General features: G+C 32.1%; 1 protein-coding gene across 1 annotated transcript; it reads left to right on the plus strand.

Moving 5' to 3' along the window:
* Window positions 1-1,665: 1,665 nt before the first annotated feature.
* On the plus strand, window positions 1,666-6,571 carry LOC122303983 (pentatricopeptide repeat-containing protein At2g20710, mitochondrial-like). Its single transcript, XM_043115986.1, has 2 exons — window positions 1,666-2,063; window positions 5,226-6,571. The coding sequence occupies exons 1-2, from the start codon at window positions 1,797-1,799 to the stop codon at window positions 6,390-6,392; spliced, it is 1,434 nt and encodes a 477-aa protein (XP_042971920.1). The 5' UTR covers window positions 1,666-1,796; the 3' UTR covers window positions 6,393-6,571.
* Window positions 6,572-13,762: the final 7,191 nt, after the last annotated feature.

The raw sequence follows: 13,762 nt of genomic DNA on the forward strand, positions 1-13,762 counted from the left end.
ACCTAATTAAATCACATGTGATAAAATTAATTATAAATTATGATATTAATTAATTTAAATCACAATTTAGATTTATACTTCTTAACAGTTTTTCTATCTAAAACTAATAAAAATGTCAATAAAGTAATTAAAATACATTGGTTCTAGATATAAAATATGCAATAATTCAGTTCAATCAATTTACTTGATAATAAACAGAACTAGTCTTTGCTAGGAAACTTAATCTATGATGTTAAGGAGATGATGAAGATGATTCAAGGATGCTTAATTAAGCATACGAGACGTACAATTAATGAAGCAGCTTGATAGTTGGCAAATCATACATGGAGTCTTGAAGACATGTCAGTTTGGTGGAATTCATGTCAAGAGTGTATTTCCCAAATTATATGGTCAGATTCTATGATCTAATTGATTTTCAAATGAATAAAGATTCACTTTCTTATTATATATATATACACACACACACACACAAGTTTTTAGCCTACTACCTCTCTCGAAGTACTTCTTATCTTTATTCCCGTAGAATTTACAAACTAAACTAAATATCTCATAAAATTGCAAAAATAAATTATTTTGTTGTGGTATGATTAGAATCTTACAATAACAATATATTTTTTTTTTTGATAATAAACTTCAATACATTCATGAAGGAAGTTACAACTGTGACTAATAAGTACGGGTAACAAGTCCCGACTACAAGCCAACTACACATCGGTTATAAGTTTCCCCCGTACACAACTTTCATTGCGCCGGACAGTATCTAAACTTCAAAGCTCTCTAAAGACAAGACCATACTGAGATGTGAGACTCTGTAAAACAGAAGTGTCCATCTCGACTTGTCTGCGAGAAAAACTCATTCCAACCCTCATCCTCCAAGAGAGGATAGGGACTCACAACCCTTCTCTTCCAATAGAAGAAAGGGACTCACAACCCTCATCCTCCAAAAAAGGAGAGGGACCTACAACCCTCATCCTCCTAAGAGGAGAGGGACTTACAATAACAATATTATTCATTATCCTTTCATTGTTTAATATTACATGAATAACGTTATCCATCTGAAAATTCAAGAAAAAGTTGCTTTCTTCTAAATTTCACTTTAGTTTCATAGCATTTACTCTTGCCTACTTTAAGGCCTCATTTGGTTTCATAAATAGTTTCAACACATCTCGTCTTATCTAATTTTATCATCTAAATGTTATTTAAATATAAACACTTTTTAATTTCAAATTTTTAATTTTTTCATGTAATCATTATCTAATTATTATAACTTTCCTATACTTTTATACAAAATATAAAAAATAATTTAATTTTTTCAAATTTTAAAATAAAATTATATTAAAAAATTATATTTTAATAATATTTTTATTCAATATTTTCTTTCATATTTTAACTCAAAATATTTTATTACTATTCATAGACTTTTAGAGTTTCGTTACGTACAAGCAAATCTGTATACCAATCTATATACCATGCTACTGTCTTCATATTTAAAATTTAAATTGACATCATTTTTATTAAAATTTAACTTTTTGATAATCACGTTAAATATGTGGGCATATTAATATATAAAATCGTTTATAATCAAATTTTTCATTTTATTAATATCAATTATTTCTATCGTTACTATTTACATCTCATTATTGTTTAGAATTTTCTTTTTGTAAACGTCGTTGGATCTAGTACATGGACTTCACCACAATGGTCTATTAGAATTCTTAAACCCTTAAACCCAACGCCTTCAGAATACCGCAATTATCGTTAGGGTTCGATTTCATCTCTCGCTCTCAACCTAATGTATGAAGCTGTTTCGCTCAAATCCATGGCACTGCTATGCTATTCCGAGGGTTTTCTGTGCTTTCTGCTACCATTCCGAAACCCTACCCGGGTCTGCGCCCAAAATCGACTCTCTCTACGGTCGCATTTCGCGGGACTGTGATCCTAGGGTTCCGATCGTCCGAGTGATCGACCAGTGGCTCGAAGAAGGACGAGACGTCCAGAATTCCGAGCTTCATAGATTGATCAAACTTCTTCGCAAATATCATCGCTTTCAACACGCTTTACAGGTATTAATTCCCTTCAAACTTGTATGCATTTGTGAGTGCCCGTGTGTGTATTATGTACCATTGATATGGGTGTACATTTTGGTTAAAAGTTTTTAGGCTGCGAATGGTCTAATGATTGTCTCATAGATGACGAATGAGCCCATCTTAATTGTATGTTATATTTGTGGTAGAAGTAGATTTGAACCTACAAACATGCATAAATTTATTGGATGTTTTATACGGTGCACTCAATGTGTCCGATCCTCTGCTCCAAGAACAGAAGACCGTTTTGGTTCTAAGAGATTTGATTCCGCCTGGCTGCTATACCCAATCATGATTTTCCTATCCCCAGGAAAAGGCCCTTCCCTTGTTTACCAGTTGTGGGCGAGGATAATCCGGAATGTAATTCAAATTTTAAAAAGACTTTTGATAGGTGAAAATATCCATACAACTTTAAAATTTAAAAGATATGGTCATAATTTTTAAAAATCAAATGATTGCCATTTCTTCTTCAGAAAGCATTTTTTTTAATTTGTTTTCAAACAAATGTAACGTGTTTGAAAGTAATTTAAACATATGGTTACCAAAAAGTAAATAACTTTCTAATAGTAAAACTTATTACTTAAGTTATAAGTTATAAGCTATATTTCCCACCGCAACCCAAACATGCGCCTAGAGTTCTTGTCACCTGTTGTTTTCAACTTTAGATATGGTTGCATGAGGTAGAATCCTGTTTTGGAGGTCTGTTTTCATTTGTTGAGTTTTTAAACAGTTTCCCAAGTTGTGGAATCAAGAATCGCGATGTGGTAATTGTTTGATATCAGAAAAGAAGAGATATCAAGTGACATGCAATACTTGAGTTTGTTAGGAACGATAAGAATAAAAAAAAAAAAAAAGTGTAATCAATCATACATGACACAAAATTTACATGGTTCAGCAATATTTCTACGTCCATAAAGCTGCATAGGATTTGATTTCAGATGATAATCCGAGGTATTGTGCAGTGGCCATTCAAAGGAATAATGCAATATATAGCTATCCCTAATCAGTGGGTTGGGTCAGTTCAAGAGCCCAAACGGGTCAAAAATTCGAAAATCCACCAAAAGCAATAACCACAAAGGATTCTTTTCAGGTCAGGTTATCACCGGGCCTCCACAAACAGAACCTTACAAAGAAGCCAACAGAATTTTCATCAAGATAAGAATGCATGGGTAGGCCCAAAACCATGCCTCAGTTGTTACTCTATCCAAGTGTAGTTACCCCACCCCACCCCAATTACATCCTCAGTTCTTGCTACTTGTGAGAACTCTCACAGAATGTTTCTATTAAGAAAACTAATTAATAATGACAAATAAGGAGAACAAAATAGCTTAATAGTGTTTTAAGTAGCCTAAAATGCAACCATAGTCCAGACTTTTGACAAAAGCGAAAATGAATAAATCGCAGTTTCACTCAAGTGCATGTAGATTGTAGACCAAACTTTCAAAATAGATCAGGGGGATTTTTATCGCAAATGCATGAGCGAAGGTCTAGCAATGGTCAAGCCAGCTTTCCTGTTTGAGCTCATGTCGCAAATTTGCTCTAGCTAGACTCAAATGAAGTCATAAGAAGTCTGGATCAATAAAACTCAGTAAGTTGCAAGAATTTCTCTGTCCAGACTTCTCCATTTAAGTGTTGGCAATTTAGTCTACATCGTCTCTGCTGCATCTGGAAAGAGAAACTCTTAACCTTGGAAACTTGTACCCTGGGAACGCTCATCCTTGCTACTGTTCTGCTATGCTTTTCAGCTTGGTTTGTCCATTTAGCTGATATTTAGTTGAACGTCTGGTTGATATCCTCGTTCTCATAGATTCTGTTAGTTGCACTTAGATTTTGTTCCATGTATATGCAGCTTACTTGTAGGTGTAAGCATAGTTGTGGCAGTTGTAGTCATGTGACATTTCTTTCCGTTTTCGGTTTTTATAGCATGTGCGGCCCCTTGATATTGAACATGGGTATTCTTTAGGTAATAATAATAATAATTCTTATATAGAAAAAAAAAGAATAGTAATTTTAATAAAAACAGAACAAAGGAAGTCACCTGTTTTTCCTTCTTTATGCTTCCTATGTACTTGTGTTGCACCATTTGTGCATTCACTAAAATTTTGCCTGCTTAGAAAAGAAAAATAGAGTCACATGGAACAACTTGGATATATACTCTCAAGTCTTATCACGACCTTAACCCCAAGTTTTCATTGTCTAAGCCCAAACCAAAAAATATACTCAATCAAGTTTCCGTTTCTATTGATTAATTTCTACCAATGTTTTAATGACTGCATGCATGATAACTCTTGTTCCTTCTCCAATTATTGTCTCTCATATTTTTGCTACTTGAAACTAGTGGTGTTCATCTGGACTGGATTTTTTTTGGGTTCGGTCCGGAATCCTGGTGGTTAAGGAAAACCAGGATCCGGTTTTATAACCTTTCTTTTTTTCTTTTTTTTCTTTTTTTTTTTCTTTTTTTTCAGCTAATATTAGTGACATTGTATTAATTTAATTAATTGTTATGTATTATTATTTATTTTTTTCTTTGTAAATTTATGTTTTGCATTGTGATATAACAACAATATTACCTATTTTGCATTTTTTTTTTAAATTTTTTTCTTCAATTTATTTTTTTTTTTTAAATTTTGAAAGTGTTTAAATTATTTTATTTAAAAAAATCTACGCAATTTGAACATGATATCATTTTTTTTTTTTAAAAGTGCTATAATTTTTTTTTAGAGTTATAAAGTTTTTTTTTTTAAAAATAAAATATTATAAAACCCGGATTGAATCCGGTTATAACCCGGATCCGGTTTTTATCCAAAAAAAGAAACAAACAATCTGGATATCTGATTAAAATCCGGATTGAATCAAGCTATCCGCCCGGCTTTTGAAACCCGGATCCGGATGAATACCTCTACATGAAATTTAAGGTTGGGAAAATTACCTCTCAATTAGATAATTCTAGCGTTGGTTTGGATGGTTGAAACTTGGTTTCCCTTACGGTTGAAACATTGGGCACCATTGTAGTTGTGATTACAAGGAAGTTGTTTTGAGAATTGTATATAAGAGTATTTCACTTAAATCATCGACGTTTGGTGCAGTGGTAATGTGACTGTAATCTTGGTATTAATGCTCCTGGATCTTGTTTTGTATCAGATATATGAATGGTTGAGTGAGCAAAGGAACCCTAACCTATCCCCTGGACACATTTCGGTTCGGCTAAATTTGATCTCTAAAGTTCATTGCCTGGAAGAAGCAGAGAAGTATTTTGATAGCATCCCTGACACTTCAAGAATCACCATCCAAGTATATGGTGCTATGTTAAAGTGCTATGCAGAACATAAATCTTTGGGTAAAGCGGAGGCCACCATGCAGAAGATGAGGGAGCTAGGTTTTCTGAAATCACCTGTGTCTTATAATGTTATGTTAACTCTCTATTCTCGGATGGGTAAAACAGAGAAACTAGAAAGTCTAATACAAGAGATGGAAAATATGGGCATTAACTGGGATATGTTCACACTTAACATTAGGTTGAATGCTTATGCAACCACCTCTGACATTAAGGGAATGGAGAAGCTTTTAATGAAGATGGAAGCTGATCCTGAAATCACCGTCAACTGGAATGCTTATGCTGTTGCAGCAAATGGATACTCAAAAGCTGGCTTACATGAAAAGACGGTAGAAATGCTGAAGAAAGCAGAGCAACTCGTTAGCGGTAAAACAAGGAAGTCTGCTTATGAAATGTTCCTCACTATATACGCGGCTATTCAGAATAAAGCGGAGGTGTATCGTATTTGGACTTTGTATGGAGGGATTGGGGAAGTCTGGAACTCTGGCTTTCTTAGTATGATGAGCTCGTTAGTAAAGCTAGATGACTTGGATGGTGCTGAGAAGATTCTAGAGGAGTGGGAATCTGTAACTACTTTCCTTGACTTTCGGATTCCACGTGTGCTGATCACTGCTTATTGCAAGAAGGGTCTTTTGGAAAAGGCCGAATCATATATAGACAGGCTTAAAGAGAGTGGGATGGAGGTAGACTCAATCACATGGGACCGTCTGGCTAGTGGATATCATGCACATGGTCAGTTGGAGAAGGCAGTGGAGACAATGAAGCAAGCACTGTTGGTAGGTTGGCCAGGATACAAGCCCAACCGTTTTATTTTGACTGAACATCTCAAGTACTTAAAAGAGAAGGGAGATTTGGAAGCGGCAGAGGAGATTTTGAGATTACTTAGAGAAAATTGTCATTTCTCAATTGGTATTTGTGAAAAATTACGAAGTTATATTCATGTTGAAAGTTCATCTTGTAAGAAAGGCATTTGATCATTTGAAAGAAGATGATCAGATGGAAGGGGATGATCAGGTTCTGGATGGTGAGAACTTGGCCACCTGTGGTGATAGCTGTAGCCACCAAGGATCCAAAAACGGATGGACAGTCCTATTTTAATAAAGGACGCTTTTATGTTGTGTTTAGGTGTTGAGGGTATATCAACACTTCTCAATATACTCTTTTATTATTTATTATTTATTATTTTATTATTATTTTTTACCTATTTTTTATAACTATTTATTACTTTTTATTACTATTTAATATTTTATTATTACTTTTCACTTACTTTTTCATTATTATTCACAACATACCTCAACAATTCTCAATACCCAAACTCAAGTGCTGCCAAGCGTTTACCTAAACGTTGGGTGTATTGCCAGTGTAAATTGTAATTTTTTTTCATTTTTTTAAAATATTTTTTAACCAATTTAAATATATGATTTTTTTTTTAAATATACAAATTTACAAATAGTCATTTTCTCAATCATTAAGTAAAAATAAAATAAAATTGCATAAACCATCAAAATGAGAAAGTAAAATCATTGGATAAATTAGTATTTTCCTTTAATAAACACGTAATATATGATGTTATTGTTTAAAACATTGCCCAAGTACGGCATCAAAATATGTCTAAGTGGAATATGTCAATGTTTTTGTATTCTCTGGCTTGCTTAGAAAAAAAAAATGTCAAAGTATAAGGTATGTTCCATCAAAGTTTCTTATAATGATAGAACAGTTAAGTGCTGGAAAGTAGAAAAAACAAGTATAGAGAAATCACTTATTATTAAGATGAAATCTTTTTTTCCTTTCTATTTAGCTAGTAATCATAAATGGAAGAAAATTTTTGAAATTCAAACTGTTTTTGCAATTTTAATGTCAAATAATCAATGAGTTTATTGCGATGATAAAGACAATACAAGAAAATGTTTTTTAGCATGTAAATAAGATTGGTCGATAAAGAAAAATTAAAAAATAAAATCAAACGACGATGTGGTTCAATAAAATATAAAAATAATGATGCTTCATGAATGATATGCCTAATAGATAATAAGAAATTCATTGCAAAAGATTCATATTTGACCTGATGCCTCTTTAATTTTCATTTGATCCGAAGTAAAGTTTGTACGGCTAATAACTCATAAGAATATTTTAATTGGGGAAAATGGTCTCGTGGTGTTTTAGGCTTGTTTGTATTGAAAAAAGAAAAAAAAGAAAAAAAAAAGTCTCTAAATCTCTAGAAACCAAAAACCTCTTATTATTATGACGTTAATAAGAGGCAGCAAGAGAATAAAAAAGTTGCAATATAGATTTTAGAGCATGTTTGAGATTGTGGTGGAAAGTCTAAAAAGTATTTTAAAATGGTTTAAAGTGCTTAAATGATAAAATTTACCTGTTTGATAATTTTATATTAAAATACTTTTAAATAAGCAAAAAAAGTAAAAAAACACGTTTCAACAAAAGCATAAAAAAGTGATACTTTTTGTCAGAAATACTTTGCAAAAAATAAGTCCTATTTTACTGTGCTATGTATATTACAAAATGACACTCATTATTTTAATACAATGACAACTTTGCCCATCCCCCCACTCTCTCTCTCTCTCTCTCTCTCTCTCTCTCTCTCTCTCTCTCTCTCTCTCTCCAAAAACCTTCAAGGAGTAGGGGACACTGTAACCCATTGATCTTCCAATGGCGCTGAAGCCTTCAAATTTTTTTTTTTTTTTTTTTTTTTTGGTTTTTTGTTTTAACACAAAATTGGTAGGCACTACAATCAACAACAGAGCCCACAAAACAACAAAAACCCACCTTCGACTTCTTCAGCCCCTACACCTTCAACAGCTTTTTAGGCTTCTTTAGCCCTCGTACCTTGTCCATCCTCACATACGGCTTCTTTTTACACAAATGCAAGATAGTCAAACAACAAGATTAATTTGGGTAGATAAAATACTAGAGAATTATGTAGACATATGAGTTAGTGAGATTTATGCTGATAATCGTTCAGGAACCCATTGTAATAAGATAGGGTGGAAAAATGTGGTTAATAAGTTTAGCGAGAAAATTGGTAAAGAATTTTGCTATAAACTACTAAAGAATAAGTGGGATAGTTTAAAAAAAGATTTGAACATTTGGATGAAATTGACAGGAAAAGAAACTAGCCTTGGATGGGATCCGGTGAAGAAGACAATTGACGCTACGGATAAGTGGTGGGAAAAAAAGTTCAGGTACTATGTTTTCATCTATTTATTTTCTTCTTTATAATCAGTTAATATTTACCATTACTGATTATATTGCACCCATATATAGGAAATTCCAGAAGCGACTAAGTTTCGGAATGCAGATTTGGCTCATAAGTCCAAGTTGGATATAATGTTTAGGGGTATAATTGCCATTGGTGAGGGAGCTTGGGCCTCATCCTTTGGATTGGGTTTTGAAGATGCAGTAAGATTTGATTAGGATAACAATGTGATGTTAGAGGTAGGAGAGATTGATGACTCTGATGATGAAACTAGTGATATTCATGCTGATTTAGATACTCAGATGAAAGAAAATAAACGGGTTACAACTGCAATCCAAGATAGGAAGATAAAAAAGGAATTCAAATATTTGATCAACATTTCACACGTCTTCGTGATGTACTTGAAAAGCGGGTTACAACATCATCCTTTGATAAATCTGGTCGTAGCATTGATGAGGTTATGGCTGTTGTATGAGAGTTAGCTGAGATAGAAAACTTTTTAGGGATGCAAGTGAGGTACTCCTTACGAAATCACATAGAGAAATGTTTATTGCCCTAAAGGGACCAACATTTCAGATTGATTTTATTAAACGAATGAAAAATAAATAAATCAATAATGACAATCATGATCTTATTTTGGGGATTTCGTTATTATTTTCTTTTCTAAATGCTTTGTAATGAACTATTTTAGAGGGTGTTGAGAATAATTTTTTTTAATTATATTTTTTGGGTGAATTTTTACAACATTTTATTTTTTTTATTGATGCTTGTAAATAAGCATTGCGTCTTTATTATTTATTTATTTTTCATATTTTTGTGAATTTAACAGATATGGAGAATAATGGTTACAATATTGAAGAGTATACAAGCGATGTCGATAATGGTGAAGAAGAAGAAAAAGAGGATGATATTGATTTTATGATAGCATTACAATTGATGATGGCTTCTAAATATTACATAACATAGATGTTAGAGGAACCTTGTAGGACCTCTCCACATATAGGTCATAAGTTTGTTATGGAGATTCTAAATGGTCATCATGATAGATGTCATCAACAATTTAGGATGGAAAAAGATGTATTCCATACTTTATGCAAATAGTTGAATGGAAGATATAACTTAACTAGTACTCGAAACATAACTATTGAAGAAATGGTTGGAATTTTCTTGATTACATTAGGTCATGGGTTTGGGAATAGAATGACGCAAGAAAGATTTCAACATTCGGGAGAGACTATTAGTAGGCATTTTAATAGTGTATTAATAGTTGTTTTATGAATAGCAGTTGACATTATCAGCCCCACTAATAGAGATTTTAAGGATGCTCCAAATAAAATTCGTGAAGATGAGCGATATTGGCCATACTTTAAAGATTAGATTGGAGCTATGTGCTAGTTTCTATATCTCCAACAAAAAAAATTCCATTTATTGGTAGAAAAGGCATACATACTCAGAATATCATGGCAGTTTGTGATTTTCATATGTGTTTCACTTTTGTTTGGGTTGGGTGGGAAGGTACCGCATATGATACACGTATTTTTATGGAAGTTATTCGGAAGGAGGAATTGCACTTTCCACATCCACCTAGAGGTTTGAATTTAATAAGAATGACATTAATGAACTTTAATAAGATAATAAATTATTTTTATATTACTTTTGATTTATTATCCTAAATTGTATGTATGTAAATATTACTTGGTAGATGCTAGATATCCTTCTATGAACGAATACATGGGGCCATACAGAAGGGAACGATATCATCTACAAGATTTTCGTCGTGGTCCTCGACCAATGGGTATGCATGAAATATTTAATCATCCATATTCGTCGCTCAGATGCACTATTGAGAGAACATTTGGAGTTTGGAAAAATAGATAGAAGATATTAGATCATATGCCAAATTTTCCTTATCATAAGTAAGTTAAAATTGTCATGGCGTCTATGGCTATTCATAATTTTATTAGAACTTATGCATTAAATGATATTGAGTTCAAGACATACGATGATAACTAGGATTATCTACCTCATGGAAGCATGGAGGACGAAGAAGCAGAAGATTACTCAAGCATGCAACAATCAGAGATATCCAGTGAAAATGTTATTAGTATTGAGCGTGATTATGTTGCTCTTTCACTTATACGTGGTTGAAGATATTTTCTTTCCATTATAGTTACTGAAAAATTTATTAGACTATTTTCGCTGCTATTTTATTATAATATTTTATTTCTATCAAGAATATACCCTTTTGTGTCATTTCTATCTCAAAAAGTACTTTTTAAATTCGTTTCCAAACAAATCTAATATATTTGAAAGTGCTTTAAACATACAGATCTCAAATAGTAAATAGCTTTTTAATAGTAGAGCTTATTACGTTAAACTCTAAGCTATAAACCTTAAGCTAAAAGTAATATTTTCTACCACAACCCAAACATGCACTTAGTTATTTAGAGACCAATATCATTCACTCATAATTTCTTTTATTGTGTAAATGATCCTCAAGGCACCATTTTATAGACATGAGGATAAAAAAAAATATGAAAATGTGATATATGAATTAACAAGCTATATTCAAGAATTTAGAAATTCCAAGAGTTAATACATGAATGAGCTAAGATTCTTTTTGTTTTTTTTCCCTAATCAAGATTGTATATATAAAAATATTAATTCAAGTTACAGTTGAAGGGTCTTTGCCACTATCAATAAGAACAATACTAAAAGGTAAAATAGCTACGAGAACACGACCGATTACACCATTGGTTGCTGCCCACTGCGCCACAAAATGCACAAATTGATTTCAAGATCGATTGATTTTTTCAAAGTACCATCCTTTTTGAGAAGCTAAGGTAAGGGCTATGTCATTCGAGATGGGAGAGATTTGCCAATGTGAGGATGCACCTTGGATGGTTGATATTACAATGAGAGAATAACCTTCAAAAGTGACATTGGAGAACTGAATATGCTTTGCCCTATTAATAGCAAGTTTAGCTGCAAGCGCTTCACCTACTACTAGGATTGTTGTGCCAAATTCTTCTGCCCGTATTTCTATTACATTCTCTTCTGGGTCACGACTTACCACAAAGGCCCATGAAGATAAAGTCCTGATTGCTGCATCGAATGAAATACTTATGTGATTGGGTTCAGGATTTTTCCAAGGTAGTATGAGCTGGTGAGTACTCTTCATTTCCCAGGCCTTTAGATTCTCTTGATAGGAGCAAAGATTCTAAGATGTTGAATCTAAATGGTTATCCACTAAGTTCATGTATACATTTATAACATTCTGTCTTGGATGACCATAACAAAGAACATGCCTCTTTAAAACATTGCAAGGAAAAAAAAAAAAAACCAATAGTGAAGAAACAAGAATACAATATTCTTGTATATTTTGGAATAATGTAGGATTTAATCATTAAAACATTGCAAAAGAAAATCTAAGTGCTTCAAGCAACATTATTTTCATATAATGTCATTGGACTATCTTTGATTGTGGACAAAGCACATTTTTCTCAAATGCATTGAATTACTGATATCAACCAAATGTATTCCCGTCTTGCTTTATGATTATCAATAATCTTGGACTAGTTGGACGAAGTTGCAACTAATGTTTGCTTGACAGATTGTCATGAAATAATAGTACCACCATAAGTGTTTGTGATATTCCTTTATATGGATCGAAAAGATAACCTGAGTCTGCATAATCAATTAATTGAGGATTCAATCCTTTTGGATAGAATAATTCTATGTCAGTTGTTTCACGAATGTAGCTTAGAGTATGCTTGACCCAATTCCACTGCCTTTGAATTGGTGTAGAACTGTATCTTATTAGTAAATTAACTGAAAATGCAATATTTAGTCTTATGTAATTTGCAAGATACATGAAAACATTAATTGTACTTAGATAAAACATTAATTGTACTTAGATATGGAATTTCAAGATCAAGAATTTTTTTATCATCATTTGAGGGTGAAAGGGGTCATTTTTCACACTAAGTAATTGGACAACCATTAGATACTCAATGGATAAGCTTTATCCATATAAAAGTATTTCAAAGCTTCATTTTTATTTATTTAATTTTTTTTTTGTTGACTCATGACAAGAAGCCCATTTGACAACTACTCAATTTGTAGACCAACACAAAATTTTATTTTTCCAAGATCGTTAATTTCAAATTCATATTTTAAATAAGTTGCGGTTTTTTGGGCTCTTCTAGAGTCTAAGAGTTAAGTGTAGGAAAGACAAAGAAACAAGTAATAAAAGTCACTTCCTATTAAGATGAAAGTCGTTTTTTCCTCTCTAGTAACCATAAATGGAAGAAAATTTTTCATCTTCAAAATTTTTTTTTTTCAATTTTAATTTCAAAAAATCAATAAGTTTATTGATTAAATAAAGACAATAAAAGAAAAGGTATTTAAGTATGGAAAATGCTAGGCTTCCCACTAGGATTTATTTATTTATTTTTACTTCATGATTAAAGAAGTATTTTTTAATAATGTTGTGAATTTTTTTTTCTAAATATTTAAAAGTATTAAAAAAAATACATGTGAAGAAAAAAAAAACACTTAAAACACCATAAATGTTAATCAAGCTAAGCTTAAACATTCATTACTAGATTCAGCTTGATTCAATTACAGTGTTGATCATCTTAGGGCACTCATGCCGACAAAGTTGATTAAGTTTTGAATCTAATTTGAGTTTATCTAACATGGTTAATAGCGGTGATGTCAGAGGATCTCTGATGCTTATTTTGTTTTGTTGAACCATTTTTAAATATCCCATTACAGGCTTTAATAAAAAGGTAGGGCACAAAAACAAAGTTGTCATAAAAAGTATAAAAAAGGTGTCTTGGATGCTTCAATGAGTTAAAGGGAACAAAGAAGGGGATAATATGAACAAGAGCAATATGATGAATGTGAACTTTTACATAGAGATTCAGTTGTGATAGAGAAATTTCAATAGAGGGACATTTCACAGGATGCATATTATTAAATCTAGGCTACCACTAGTGTGATGATCCGCTTTTACATGTATTTTTACTAAAGGGTTGTTTTTAATTTAATTAATATAGTGGTTTATTTATTTTAAATTATTGTGTTTTAAATTGGTTTTTAATTTATTGGATGTTGTGTTTAATT

This window comes from Carya illinoinensis, chromosome 3 (assembly GCF_018687715.1).
Source record: "Carya illinoinensis cultivar Pawnee chromosome 3, C.illinoinensisPawnee_v1, whole genome shotgun sequence".
NCBI lineage: Eukaryota > Viridiplantae > Streptophyta > Magnoliopsida > Fagales > Juglandaceae > Carya > Carya illinoinensis.